The sequence below is a fragment of the Penicillium nucicola genome, assembly GCF_028828085.1.
Source record: "Penicillium nucicola strain IBT 29836 chromosome Unknown utg000007l, whole genome shotgun sequence".
NCBI classification, from domain to species: domain Eukaryota; kingdom Fungi; phylum Ascomycota; class Eurotiomycetes; order Eurotiales; family Aspergillaceae; genus Penicillium; species Penicillium nucicola.
Window position 1 is genome coordinate 587,693 of NW_026643131.1, and position 13,697 is coordinate 601,389.

At 52.3% G+C, this 13,697-nt stretch overlaps 6 protein-coding genes across 6 annotated transcripts; 1 reads left to right on the plus strand and 5 right to left on the minus strand.

Annotated features, from left to right (window-relative positions):
* Positions 1 to 202: 202 nt before the first annotated feature.
* Positions 203 to 2,891, minus strand: N7511_007279 (uncharacterized protein; the record flags this gene model as incomplete). Its single annotated transcript, XM_057129656.1, has 2 exons — positions 203 to 2,362; positions 2,721 to 2,891. 2 exons carry the CDS (start codon positions 2,889 to 2,891, stop codon positions 203 to 205), a joined length of 2,331 nt encoding a protein of 776 aa, XP_056982724.1.
* Positions 2,892 to 4,507: 1,616 nt separating this feature from the next.
* N7511_007280 (uncharacterized protein) lies at positions 4,508 to 6,740 on the minus strand (the record flags this gene model as incomplete). Its single annotated transcript, XM_057129657.1, has 5 exons — positions 4,508 to 5,172; positions 5,219 to 5,465; positions 5,512 to 5,642; positions 5,690 to 5,916; positions 5,971 to 6,740. 5 exons carry the CDS (start codon positions 6,738 to 6,740, stop codon positions 4,508 to 4,510), a joined length of 2,040 nt encoding a protein of 679 aa, XP_056982725.1.
* A 760-nt stretch (positions 6,741 to 7,500) lies between these two features.
* N7511_007281 (uncharacterized protein) lies at positions 7,501 to 8,338 on the minus strand (the record flags this gene model as incomplete). The annotated part of the gene is made up of 2 exons (XM_057129658.1): positions 7,501 to 7,906; positions 7,977 to 8,338. The coding sequence occupies 2 exons, from the start codon at positions 8,336 to 8,338 to the stop codon at positions 7,501 to 7,503; spliced, it is 768 nt and encodes a 255-aa protein (XP_056982726.1).
* Positions 8,339 to 9,121: 783 nt separating this feature from the next.
* N7511_007282 (J domain-containing protein) lies at positions 9,122 to 10,285 on the minus strand (the record flags this gene model as incomplete). Its single annotated transcript, XM_057129659.1, has 3 exons — positions 9,122 to 9,616; positions 9,666 to 10,184; positions 10,241 to 10,285. 3 exons carry the CDS (start codon positions 10,283 to 10,285, stop codon positions 9,122 to 9,124), a joined length of 1,059 nt encoding a protein of 352 aa, XP_056982727.1.
* Positions 10,286 to 10,559: 274 nt separating this feature from the next.
* On the plus strand, positions 10,560 to 11,684 carry N7511_007283 (DNA-directed RNA polymerase I subunit RPA43; the record flags this gene model as incomplete). The annotated part of the gene is made up of 1 exon (XM_057129660.1): positions 10,560 to 11,684. One exon carries the CDS (start codon positions 10,560 to 10,562, stop codon positions 11,682 to 11,684), a length of 1,125 nt encoding a protein of 374 aa, XP_056982728.1.
* A 136-nt stretch (positions 11,685 to 11,820) lies between these two features.
* On the minus strand, positions 11,821 to 13,686 carry nfr1 (putative AIF-like mitochondrial oxidoreductase (Nfrl); the record flags this gene model as incomplete). Its single annotated transcript, XM_057129661.1, has 3 exons — positions 11,821 to 13,093; positions 13,147 to 13,339; positions 13,464 to 13,686. The coding sequence occupies 3 exons, from the start codon at positions 13,684 to 13,686 to the stop codon at positions 11,821 to 11,823; spliced, it is 1,689 nt and encodes a 562-aa protein (XP_056982729.1).
* Positions 13,687 to 13,697: the final 11 nt, after the last annotated feature.

Consider the following 13,697-nt stretch of genomic DNA (forward strand, 5'->3'; position numbering starts at 1 on the left):
AAAGATTGCAAGGGTATCATGTCGCAATCGCACCAGCGCCATCCAAAACCAGAACCGAAACGAAATGAAACGAAATCAATAGATGCAACAATGAAACTCAAGTAAATGCAAGACAGCTATATGGAATGCAAGATCAAACGAGCGTGATCGCTAAAGAACAGGATAGTGTAGAGTAAAGATAGGTTGGCCCTTACTTGAAAGTCTAGCGATCTTCTTCGGCTAGACTCTCTCGAAGTAAGTTCTCATCTATGCCCTGTGCATGAATGGCAATAGGCGCCGCGGGTGGAGGGCGCAGCCCCATGATAGGACCCTTTTGGTTCACGCCGGGGAATCTGAAGCGGAGAGCCATTGGGTCAGGAGTTTTTGATATCGAGGAAGGAGGGGCTGGTGTAGGAGGTGCTGATGCTAGTGCTGGTGTTGGTGTTGGAGCCGGCGTTGGCATCGGTGCAGACTCGGTCGATGGATCTTGCACTGGGATATCAACCTCGCCATCGGATGAAACGGGCGACATCCCCCATCGACCTAAGACCCAGCCCCCTACGCGCCGACCTAGGGTTGGCTTTCGGGGGCCAGTTGCTGCGGTTGAAGCTGTGCTGTTACTGTCGGCGGATGTAATGGATGATGCATCGGTTGACTTGTTACTCTTGCTGGTAGCCATAGAGGCAAGCAATGATTGAGATGAATATCCAGAGCTTGCTGAGCGGTTGGCTATGATGGCGGGGGCGGAGATGACGGGAGGTGTGGAGACTAGTTCGACACTGGGAGAGAGGATGCGTTGGGGGATTCGCATGCCTGGGTGCCAGTCTCCCATTCGCAGGTGGCGGGTGTTGGGTGTGTGAATGTCCATACCTGCCACGGAAACGGAGAGCAGGCTATCGTGGGATGTGGATCGCCGGAGTGATGATGGTTGTACCTGCATGCTGAAGAAATCATCGTCGGCATTCTTTAAAGATTCTCGACGCGAAGACGATTGGAAGTAGGACCCTTGTGGAGATGGCTCAGACTCTTCTGGGATGGCAGGTTCTCTGGGAATGTTATCACTGGTGTTCAATTCTTGGCGATTGTACAGATCATCGTCGAATGATGAAAGATCGTCTTGAGAATCATGATAATCAAAGTCGCTAATTGGTTGGAATGGCATATCAAGAGCCTTGAAGTTCCTGGCTCCCATCACAGGAGATGAGAACACTGTACTATCAGGGCTCGTAGCTTGGGAAAATTCAGCACCACGTTCGACACGATCAAAGATCGACGATGTCCGGAACGCAGATTGCGGAGAGCTTGCCAAAGAATCTCCTGCATGAGATTGAAGTGACCAGCGACGCGACTGAGGTGGGATAGAGACGGAGGTTTGGGATAGAATGGTAGACATGGATGAACCGGAAGATTGGGACCGATGAAGGGTTCGTCGAGGCGATTGCCCCTGCGCCGAGTGCAATGCAACCGGGCTTCCTATAGCGGGTCGTCGCTTTTTCGCGCGGCGGTTGATTGCGGCCTTCTCCTTCTTTCCGGGCGTATGGTAGTGATGATGATGGATGTGGAATTCCTGAGATACCCGGCGTTCCTTTTTCGCTTCAAGTTCTTCACTCAACGTTGTGAGTGTAGTGGGTTCAAGGCTGTCTTCTTCATCGACACCGGCCAGCGGCTGATGAGACAAGACTTGGTCCCGCAGGTTCTGCACCTCCTCGTTCGAGGTGTTAAGCATCTCGCGTAGCTCCATAATACCAACTTGCAGATTTGCGTTGTCTTGTAAAATATCCTTGACGAAGCGCGAGACGACAGTTGTACCACCGGCATTGCGCTTCAGTTCGGAGGCAGCAGCAGCACCTTTGAGACGGCCCGCTGCACTATCCAGCTCACGCTCGACAGCTCTCTTACGCTCCATGCGCTCAATTACCTCGGTGTGTCGCTCGCGCTCTTCGCGTGCTTCTTTCTCAATACGATCGATCTGATCATGAAGGTCACGTAGGGTCGTTTCGGCTTTCCTCCATCGCTGCACTGCCGACTGCTCGTCCTCGTGAGCCATATTAAGACTCTCCTGTAACTTAGATTGCTCCGTCTCCATAAGCGCAAGTTGCGCCTCAAGATCAGCCGCACGCGCCGCAGCAGCGGTCAGTCTCCGTAGTTCGGACTGCGTGTTCTCCAGATTCGAAGTGAGAGTCCTGGCATAACTGTCAGACTCGGCGACAGCCCTGTTCAAGCTATCGAGTTGCTCGAGTAAATTGCGATTCTCCTCAATGATGCGCGAGTTCTGGGCCTGAACTTCTTGCTTTTCGCGCTCCAGACTATCAACACTGGAGACTAAGCGATGGCGGTCCTCCTCCGCCTCAGCCATGTAACTTTCATGGCGGTGAAGCAAGGCCTGTAAAGCAAAGGTTAGCGATGACGGCCCAAAGCAATCTGCTTTGGCAGCATAATCCAGAAAAGAAGTCATGACGGACGCCAACGCAGAGAGAAAGAATGGGAGACCGCGACTCGGAGTCCATGTCAAGATCACGCGAATCGACCCAGTGTGATGTGTAGAGATAGGATGGAACAGGTCAGGTTGACCAAGAGAAATGAAGAATGGAGAAGGAACAAAAGCACCAGGGTAATGTTTTGTGAGGAATGATGAAGTGATGTATCAAACATGCACGATCCAGCACGCCGAGGACTGGGCGTCACACGTTGATCTACAGTACATTTGGGCAGAAAAAAAAATATCGAAAAAGCAAACGTACCTGGCCTAACCGCGCGGCAGTCTCGAGATCTTTTTCCAGACCCTCCAGAGCTACATTGTTGTGCTCAAGCAGGGCACAATCATTGCGACCACAGCAGCAGCGCAGGGTGGTGGAGGTAGAATGGGTTGGAATGCTGAGGCCCGAGTCCGAGCTATGCGGATGAGAATCCATGAGAATGTGACGGTGACCCCTTGGGGGAGCAAAGTGTCCAGGAAGAACGCCAGATCATCAGTACACCTGCAACCTCTTGCAGCCCAGGTCTCACAGATGTTGTTAGAAAGCGGAGAAGCTGGAGATGAGAAGCGGTTCGCCCCGAGCGGTTCCTGGATTATGTAAGATGAGGTTCGGGACGTGACTCAGTCAACCCTAAGTGAGGAGGTTGAATATTCCCAACGTTGTACTTGATCAGGATAAGTACTGTGCGAGGATCGAAATAAAGATCCTCGACAAGGATGCGCCTCGATAAAGAATCTCGACAAGCCGCCCACAGGCCCACTATCCCGCAGCCTATCATAGTATCAAAGCATGGCGATCACACCTTTATGCCCAACCCAAGTATGCATATGCACCTGATGGCGTTGTCGAGTCTGTGGCAATATAATATCAAGACTGATAGTGTGCACCTAAAAAGGGAATATACTACAAGAGAGGAAGATCAAGGTAGAAATATATCATGGGTAAACTTTAACAATAAATGATGATAATACAATGTTCTTTGATGAACAAAAGCGGTGTATAAACTACGTGTCAGCAAGGGAGAAAGTGGACATCAGTATCAAGGATCACTCTGGGACATGTATGGACACATGCGGATGATAATAATGATGATGATGATGATAATAATGAACAAGAGGACTTCAATATCAAGTCTCACTCAAGAACATGGCTAGACAAAGAAAGATGGTGATCACAAATGAGAACTAGCATGAAAGAAGAATGACGCAAAAAAAGCGACAAAAAGTCATCGCAGGTTTCGACCGAAGATCAATCGGCACTTCAGTCAAACCATGCGATACGGAAGGGGCCAGCCCAGAGAGGGCTAGTGGTAGTATGGATAGAGGGACAAGAGTAGAGGATAAGAATAACCACTAGACCGCTGGTCCGGCGCACCTTACTATGACCAGTTTATTTGCCATGATATAGCGTGATCAGTAACAGTAGAGCAGGAGCCAACCAGTTTGACCTGATTCAGCCTGACCGAGCCGTTGGACTGACTAGCTAAGGAACGACTGGTACTCAGAGCCGTGGCTCTTGAAGGAATACCGCATCATGTCCCACTCCCAGGGCCAACAGCTCCAAACCTCCTACCAAGCTACATGCACCAGCTCACGCCCTCATGGTGGCTGAAATGCCATACAAAGCAAGCACTACGAACAGGTCGCAGCAAGTCCTAGAAGACCACAAACTGGTCAAACCCGACAAAACCATGAAACAAGCAATCATACGTCAGGACAAGTAGTAAATATCAAAACCCAGCCGAACCAGGAAGTAATTCAAACCAAACTCGAACAAGATCCTAATTGCAATCCCTCGCTCGCTTCCAGCTTCACACAAAGCACAGAGATCAAGACAAGGAGAAATAACAAGAAATTGAAAGAATGGGAAAACATCCCGGGGAAACAAATAAAGAAAGAAAGAGGAAAAAAAAAAAGGACAACCTACGACACGCTTGAAACCGGAGTATAAGTTAGACCAAGCCAAGCCAGACCAAGCCAAGCCAGACCAAGCCAAGCCGAGTGCAAGCTGACCCAGACTAACCGCTAACAAGCCCAATGCCAGTCAAAAAGCTAAAGCAAAATGTCATCACGAACATTAATAAACGCCCCAGCGCCGCCGTCTTCACTGATTTCATTGACAAGTACTTCTGTCTGCTGATACAGGCGTTCCAAAGCCGCAGCAGAAGATTTCCCCAAAGAGACAAGGATGGCCGAGTTCAACTCCTCTGCTACGGCGACACGACCCGACGGATCGAGGTAATGGCCGTGGACGGAGCGCTTGGGGTCGGGATACGCAACGAGGGAAAAGATGTCATCGAGTAATTTCTTGTCGCCACCGTTATCGTCGGTGGGATAATCGAGACGGAGTTGCTGGCCGTATTGGACTGCTTCTGTGAGGAGCTGGTTGAATTGGGCGACTGCTTCTGGTTCTTGGTCTTCTGTCTCCATGCCGTCGGTCCAGGGGTCGTCGTTGCTGTCGTCTAGTTCCATTTCTTGGTCGAAGACTGCGTGTTCGTGGGAGAGGGCTGGGGATGCTGGGCGACGTTGCTTTGAGGGTGCTGTGGCTGCTGCTGTTGCTGCTGAGAGTTCGTTGGGGCGGCGCATCATTTCGAGGAATTTGCGACAGCGAAGTTTGAAGTGGATTCTAGGGTGGTCTTCTAGGACGTCGGAGTAGTAGGCCTTTGTGTGTTTGAGAGCTTTATCGATATCTCCGTCAAGGATTGCGGAGCGGATTTCTGGCGGTGTGAGATATAAACTCATACGAGTGAGGGAATGACTTACTGTTTCGGTTGATAGCTTCGCGATCTTCTTCCACTTCATATTTCTTGAGTGGCTCGCTGCGAGTATTCTCCAACGCCATTGTCTCGGTGGCGACCTCTTCTGCAAAGGCGCGGGCTGTATCAACGTAGCCGTCATGGGCCAGGAACTGGGCTACTAGTTCTTGCATCAATGTTGACTCGTCAAGCGGTGGTTGAAGACTAGCGGTATTTGTAGCGTTGATCTCCGATTGAATCGCCATTCTCTCTTGCTATGCGGAGTCAGCATGTCACTTTCAATCAAGCAGCAGCACATACCCTGACCATGCCATCAATATCAAAAACGAATGGCTCCTGTCCAAAGTTCGCTTTCAGATGTACAGTTGGCAGCTTCTTCATCCCGACAGACGGATACAGTTTCACATTACGGAGTTCATGGAATGCGATCCCTAGTCCAGTCAGTATATGCCGGTCTGATGGCCAGAGTGAAACATACCCAAGAAGATGCCGTTCTTGGTGAAGAACGCAGCTCCCGTCGAGAAATTAACACCACATCCTACAGTATCACCAACACCAAAGGTCGGACCATATGCTCGGCCAGTTCCTTGGTTCTCGCCAAAGAACGATTTTCCATCATCACCATGGTAAGCCCAAGATTCCTGCTCCCAGCCTGGAAGTCGCTCTACGTTCGCCTTGGGGCTAGAGAACCCAATGCCAATCATGCTAGACATATATTAGCAAGGAAGAAGAGGTAAGGGAAACGAAAAAAAAACATACCCTTCCTTTGGCTTAGATTCGATCTTCACCTCAAAGTAGTAGATCCCGCACTGTGGCGGCATCGGGTGATCAGTGCGCAGGGCGGCAGCTTCATTATCATGTTTATGGACCGGACCAGCATAGCGAACATCCAGACTATCATTCGACAGCTCCAGCGCCGAGCATTTATCATCGGAGCTCCATTGCGTCGGCAGCGGCTGCAGCGTATCGGGGACGGGCGGTTCCTTCTCGATGATCTCATAGGTCATTCCACGATGGGACGGCGCCATGCGGGGCAAGTGAACATTGCTGGACGAAGCCGAGAGCGGCGGGTTCGACGCCGAGGTAGACGCCGAGGCAGCATCGCGCTGTTGGGCGACAATCTTGGCTCGATGGGCGGTCTCGAGGCGGGCGATGTAGCGAGAGCTGCGGAGGTAGGATGGGGTCACGAAGCCCGGCCCGTCGTTCAGGCCTAGACTTGAAGGGATATCGGAGCGTAGGAAGCCGGCATACTTGCGGGAATAGTGTGGCAGCGAGTCTGGCGATCCTGAGTTCCTCCAGGCGGAGTTCATGTGCATGTCTGCATCCACGCCGGACAGAGTCCGGTGGACTCGGGTGTCGGAAGGTGGGTAAGGGATTGGGTGGGAGTCGTTGAGGAGGTGAGAAAATGAGCTGGAGGCTGAAAATGCGTTGCCGGAGACTACGGACGCGTAGGAAGAACGTCGTGGGATAGAGGAGATGGGGTATGAAGCTCGAGCTCCACCGGATGGGGGGATGGGCACATCAGTCATGATGTTCGCGGGTCCGTCGCCCCCCAAATGCCACGCTACCCAAGGCCACTTTGTGGTGTTCCGTTTCTGACCGATTTTGCTGGGGTTGACTCTCTCTAAAATGAAGTTAACTCGGGAGTTCAAACATATGATCTGCTGAAGGAATCAGTGCGCAGTCATCTGTGGTCAGCCCAGGTGCGTGGAAATGAGATGCAGTTTAGAGACAGTCCGAGTATGTGCGTGGAGCGAAGGTTGATAGATCCGAAAGCAGCACAAGCTCACCAGAAAGAGGGGAGATGTCACGAGCCCCCGGTACTACTGGGAAGTACATGAGAGTCACCTCTGGCTATACGTGTATGTGTGTAGAGACGCCTGTTATCGCGCTAACTTGTATAGTATTTGGGCAGATATGGCCAGTGACCACAGTACCACCAGTCTACAGTTATAACAAGAGTTAGATCCTCGCAAGATGTTACCGTATACACAGATAATACAGATAATACAGATATGCCAGAGCAAGAAATATCCTCATAGAGAATCCCAATCCCGATAAGTGCTATGATACAAACCCTAACTGATTCGGCCTGCTCGCCGACATAAGCCTTGAACCGATTCCATTCCCAACGCCAGACCAAAGCCACCCGAAGAAAAGACAAAAAGAAAATAAGAGGGACAAAAGAAACAGTGGGATCTAATATACACAGAAACAATTTGAACCGTCACGTGCATACACATAGGTATGCTCATAGACATACTTATGCTGACAACGTGCAGCACAAGCTCACGCTGCCATCGCAATAGCCGGTGACGAAGGCGCAACCATATGCGAAGCCGGGGTGAGGTCGCCGTCTCCAGAATTGCTCTTCTCGCTGGGTACGGCGCTGCTACCGAGCGTGTCGGTGCCCGGGGCTGTGAGCATGGCCTTGGTATCGCTATCCCCGCTCTCGAGGACAGCCACCTTGGTATCGATCAAGTGGTCCGATTTGTCTGAGCCGGGCGTGCGCCATGACGGTAGCTGCCAGAGGATGCCTGTGAAGCTTCTCAACTGCAAGGGCTTGCGCTCCCACTTGCGACAAGCAGCCCCGGTGCGGTCGAGGGCGCGCAGGCCGGCGTTGATGGCGCCAGTGTTCGCTTTAGGTCCGAGACGCTGGGCGGCAGGGAGCTTGGCGACGTCTCCTCCTTCCTCACTGTACAAAAAGGAGTGTGTTAGGATGGTGTCTTGGCATTGCAGGTATACACATCGTGGATTGAACTTACAGCTTGGGCTTCTTCTTTGGGCCTGGGCGTCCTCGCGACCTGGCGCCGGGTTCGGTTTGTCCATTTGTTCTCTTGTTGCCGGGTTTGGGACCCGGAACACCCTTCCGGCGTGGCGTGTCGCCTGGAGTTGCCTCTGTGACGGGGGTCGAGTTCGCATCGTCGGAGCCATTGTCGGCGGATGAGGGTCGGATCACGGGCAGTTCGGTCGATGAAGATGGAGAAGGCCGTTCTTGGCCCTTCATGTCAGGTGTATTTTGGTTCTTCTCAAACTGTTGGAGGGCGCTGGCGGATAGCTTCAACACGACCGTCAAGGAGTTGGAATTCTTAGCTCCCTTGGAGCGGCCATTTGTAGGGGCGGGCATGGATGATGGGGGTATCGCGGTCGGGGTGGGGGAGGTAATTGGAAACGTGGGTGTGTAGACAACTGGGTATTCTCTCTTTTTCTCTTGTAGATCTCAGGGTTGTGCAGATAGTGTATATGGAGTTGGCGATGGAAACATAATCCGGAGAGTAGGAAAGGGGGGGGAAGAGTGGGAGATGAGGGGGAAAAAGAGCAGACCAGTTGAAAGGAGCCGAAGAAAAAGGCGAAGGGGAGAAAGGGATGATTTCCATATTTTCGACTCGTTGGAAGGTTGAAGGCTTCGGCGTCGTACGGTCATTTACCACTTTGTTGGCACTTTGTTGCTGGCCAGTCGGGGCGATTACAGTAACCGTACGCTCGACTTTATTTACTCTCTTCTCTCTCTTCTTTCTCTTGTGCCTCTGGTTTCTTGGGTTCCTGGTGTTTCTCTTTTCTTTGCTCATTGCAACTCTGCCTGCTCAACGATCGACAAAGGTCAAATACCAAATATACAAAATACAACCCTAAACCGATGATGGATCTCATTCCACCCGCTGCATCCCGGAACTGGAAAATGGCTCACGGCCAAGTAAGATTACTGATAGATTACAATTACACACTGGAAACGGTCACCGCGGGAGACCATTTCGCAAGAGCCACACGAGTCCCAAGTCACGAGTCACGAGTCAAGAGTCAAGGTCGCCACAAGGGCCACAAAGTACAAATTACGCGATCTGGCCAGGGAAACCGGAACTCGGGTCCTGAACTCGGATTCTGAGACTCTATACAATCTACCTATGTACATTCACTCCAGCTGATTCCCACTCTGGCGTCGTTCTACAACTTGTGCCACGGCCCGTTGCACCTCGGGACTAGACCGTACACCAGCAAGGATCAGCCCTTCTTTCATACCCCGTCGGAGAGTCGACACACTCTCACGGTCCCCGCGGAAAGGCGCCTGACCGAGCTGCATCATCCGAGTAGCTTCGTCATCAACGGCCCGAGACAACTGCACCAACTTCCCAAACTGCTGCACGGTCTGCGGGGAGAGCTTATCGCCATTCCCACTGGGCGCAGCTCTGGCGGCGGGCGGGGCGACCTGCGAGATGAAGATGTGGAGCATGATCGAGGCGCGGCGGGCGAGGGTAAGGATCTGGAAGGGAAGGAGGTAGAAGGATTGCTGGGGGAGCCAGGCTCGCAGCGCAGAAGGGAGGTAGGCCACAGGCATGAAGACAGCCTGTGGGCGCGTAATCATGGCGAGCTCAAGGGTGAGCAGGGCAGCAAAGGTGAACCAGCGCCACTGTAGACCAGTTAGTGGGAGCAAGCTGTCTCGATCGGCTGGGACTCACGTAGCGTCCCCAGTTCGCCCACCAGAGCCAGTTCAATACTACCATTGTCGCAAAGCCGCCTAGGTACTGGGGGAGCACCGATCGAGTTAAGGAAGCCATGAGGAACTCGCGCATGGTCTTCTTCTCGCCCCAATTGAACATGTCAGAGCCCAGGCGATCATATGCAAACCGCTTGACGGGGTCGACTAGGGTTTCCTGGGCTTGTCGTAGGTATAGGAAGTATGCCTCGCCTTCGAGGCCGACTTTGTCAGGGTGGTACTGAGCGGCGAGTCGCCGGAATCGCGACTTGATGGCTCGTTCATCGGCAAATGGCGACACCCCCAGCACTTGGTAGTAGTCACCTGCCATCTGGACCTGGTGGAAGGTCTCATACAGTGTATAGAGGAGGTAGCTAGTGATCACAAAGATGAAGATGCGACGACGATGGCGTTCGAACTTGGCTGATTGAGGCTGCGGCCGAGGCTCGCCAGCCCGGATGGTCATGCCATAGTAGACACTTTGTAAGAAAGATGTGACATACTATTCAGGTCAGCTTCACGAAGCCATATAACGTTGTAGCTCCGCAATGCACTTACATTGGGAAGAACAGCCCACCCAACAAAGGGGAGAAGTGATGACATGCTGTAAATCACCACCTTCAGCAAACCATTCCAAAAGAAACCAAAAAAAAGAGAGCGAAAGACAGAGAAACCAAGACAAACAGTTGACGCCAGTTGTACAGTAACAATGGCCCCCCGATATCCAGCTCCCACCGTCACCGCCCAACCCACCGCCTTCCAATTTAGGAACAAAGTCAAATGAAAAAAAAAAGTTCTCGATTCAAGAGAACATTCACATTTAATCCAATCCTCCACATCGACCCAAGCTCTGTGGAGCGTCCAATTGCGTCCCACAATGGCAGTAGACGCAATGGATATCGACCCTCTGCCCCTGCGCACCGCCGAGGCAGAGCGCAAGCGCAAGAGCAAGAAGGAAGCACCCGCATCGCCCTCCAAGAAGCGCAAGCAACAACCAGCAGCCGACGCCCAACCCAACCCCAGCTCCCCCTTCACCCTCACAACAGCGACACTCTACCTGCCTCTGTCGCCCATCTCAATCTCGCCCACGCATGCGCTGGCCTCGCTGCTCGCCGAGCACCTCTCGCCTTTGCTCTTGACGTACTTCCCCCCGCTGAAGGGCGTTGTCATGGCCTACTCCAATGCGTCTATCTCCAGTCGTCCCCCGTCTGACTCTTCACGGCTCGCTTCTGATCCTAACCCTCAGCCGTTGACTCTGGCCACCACTGCGGACGAGTACGGCGTGCTCTACGTCTACCTGACTGCTACTTTCCTGGTCTTCCGTCCGAAGCGCGGGCAGATCCTGGATGGGTGGGTGAATGTTCAGTCTGAGGGATTCCTCGGTGCGGTCGTTTTCAACTTGTTCTCTGTTGGCGTGGAGCGGAAGCGTCTGCCTTCGAATTGGAAGTGGGTTCCTCCTGGCGAGGAGGCGGAGACTCCTGCTACGACTGATGAGGACTCGGGGTCTGATCAGAGCATGGCTGGGTTCGATGCTGAGAAGGAGATGTTCCAGCCTACTTCTTTGGCTGCCGAGGAGACTCCTCTTGACGGCGAGGAGGAGGATGAGTCTGCTCACTCCGGGTATTTCCAGTCTGTATCTGGGCATCGGGTGCGTGGCTCTGTTCGCTTCCGTGTTGTTGATATCGATGTGATTCCTGGGTCGGAGCGGGACCGTGGGTTCCTCAGCATCGAGGGTACGATGTTGTCTCCAGAGGAAGAGGAGCAGCTTCTCGAGTCTGAGCGTCAGGGTCACTCTCTCCCGCCTTCTTTCTTCTCATCACCTACCAAGACCCACACTGTTCCTATCATGAATGTGCCTGTGTCGGAGGCTGACGAGGTTTCGGTCGTGGATGTGCACCCAGACAGCCCTAAGAAGGAGAAGAAGGAAAAGAAAGAGAAAAAGGAAAAGTCGGAGAAGAAAGAAAAGAAGGAAAAGAAGTCCAAGTCCAAGAAGACCGACTAAGATGTTAAGACCACTGATATTTGACTACCTCCTGGGGGCGTTCCGGTTCCATTCCCATGTATATGCAATTGAACATTGAACATCGAATTTACTATTACCACCACTGCGTTGCCTTATTCTCTATACCTCTACACCTTCACACCTTCACAGCCAAAACATCCCCACCCTCCTGAACCTCCTTCTTCCCCAACATCCTCCCAACCCGCATCAACTCCGCCGACTTCACCATAACAGGATCCACCCCCATAGTAGCAACAGCAACAACCACCTCACCCTTCGTATAAAACGCAACAAACTTCCCCTCCCCAGCCTCCCTAACCACAACATCATCATACCCACCCTCAACAGCCCCATTCCCACAATACCTCAGCTGCGCCCCCAGCGCACTCCAGAAAACAGGAATGAAAAGCTTAACAGGAAGCGACGAGACAGGCGAGTGTCTCGCATGCACAATCGCCCGCGCCGCCGCCCGTCCCGCATTCTGAGCCACATTCCAGTGCTCGATTCGAATCGGGCTGCCAGCACCGCCGGGAGAAGCGCCAGGGCCGGTGTAGGGGTATGTAGCTATATCGCCAACCGCGAAGACAGAGTCGTTCTCGGGAATTGAAGACACGAGGAAGTGAGAGGACGTCTTGATTGAACCGTCTTTTTCGAGCGTGATGCTCTGGTTGGATGAGAGGAAGTCTGTTGCTGGGCGGACGCCCACGCCTAGGATTACGAGGTCTGCTGGGAGGGTTGGTCCGTCTTTGAGGTGGACGGCGCCGACTGAGGAGGGGGTTGAAGCGGATGGGGTGGCCTTTTCGACGCTGGCGTTGAGCTGGAAGGTGATGTTGTTCTTTTCTAGGTTGGACTGGAAGATTCGGCCGACTTTGTCGCCCATTATTCTTTCCATGGGGGCGCTTTCCATGCCGACGATTGTCACGTTGTGGTCTTTTGAGAGGGCGTTGCCTACTTCCATGCCGATGAAGGAGCTGCCGATTACGACGATGTTTTTCTTTGCGGTTGTCTTTGTGTTGGCGTTGGCTGCGGATAAAATGGCTTGTACGTCTTTGATACTGCGCAGCGTGAAGATATTGTCTAGTTCGCCTTTGAATCCGGGCAGTGGGAGCGTGCGTGGGATTCCACCTGTTGCCAGGACGAGTTTCGTGTAGCTGAGGTTCTTGCCGGACTTTGTGGAAACGGCCTTGGAGGCAAAGTCCACTGAGGTGACTTCATCTGTAATGGTTTCGATGGCAGCCTCCGTGTACCATTCTCTTGGACGCCATTGGATCTTGGTTGGGTCGGCGATTAGGGCTTTGGAGAGCTTTGTTCGGTCGATTATGAGGTCTGGTTCTTGCGAAATGATTGTTATTTGACCTGGGTATTTCAGTTCGCGGAGGGCTTGGATTAGGCCTAGGGTTCCGCTGCCACTGTTATTGTGTTAGTATAGGTCAGAGAATCTTGGTTGTATAGTGTTACTCACCCTCCAACGACGATAACTTTCTCTGCGGGCTTTGACACGCTGCATTTGACTACAGGATTGCGTTGTCCCGCTTTGACATCTTCCTCCCTAGCTCGAATGTAGACTGCGTTGTCCTTCTCAAAGACTTCGAATTTATTCAGGGCATTGGGCGCTGGGGCATCTTCAACGTCTCCGGTTGCGACGCTGAAACAGGCTAAGTATATAGAGTTAGCTAAGTGCTTTTTTTTTCTTTTTTTTTCGCCTTTCCATTGTGCCTTGAGATTTACAAATAACCCCAGGACAGACAACCGGGATACAATCAAGGAATAGAATCTCACCTCCATGCCAGGGACAAGTAATCCTGCCATCACTGGTAACAACACCATTCTTCAGAGGCGCCCCATAATGGCTACACCGTGGAGAAAGGGCGTGCACTTCCTTATCAAGCTTGACGAGAAGGACTTTTCCATCGGGGATGCCCTCAATCTCGAACTCGGCTTTATCAGTGGAGTTGAGGGAGGCAAAGGAGGTGATGTCCTTTAACTTGTATTCTTGTGCCATGTTTGATGCAG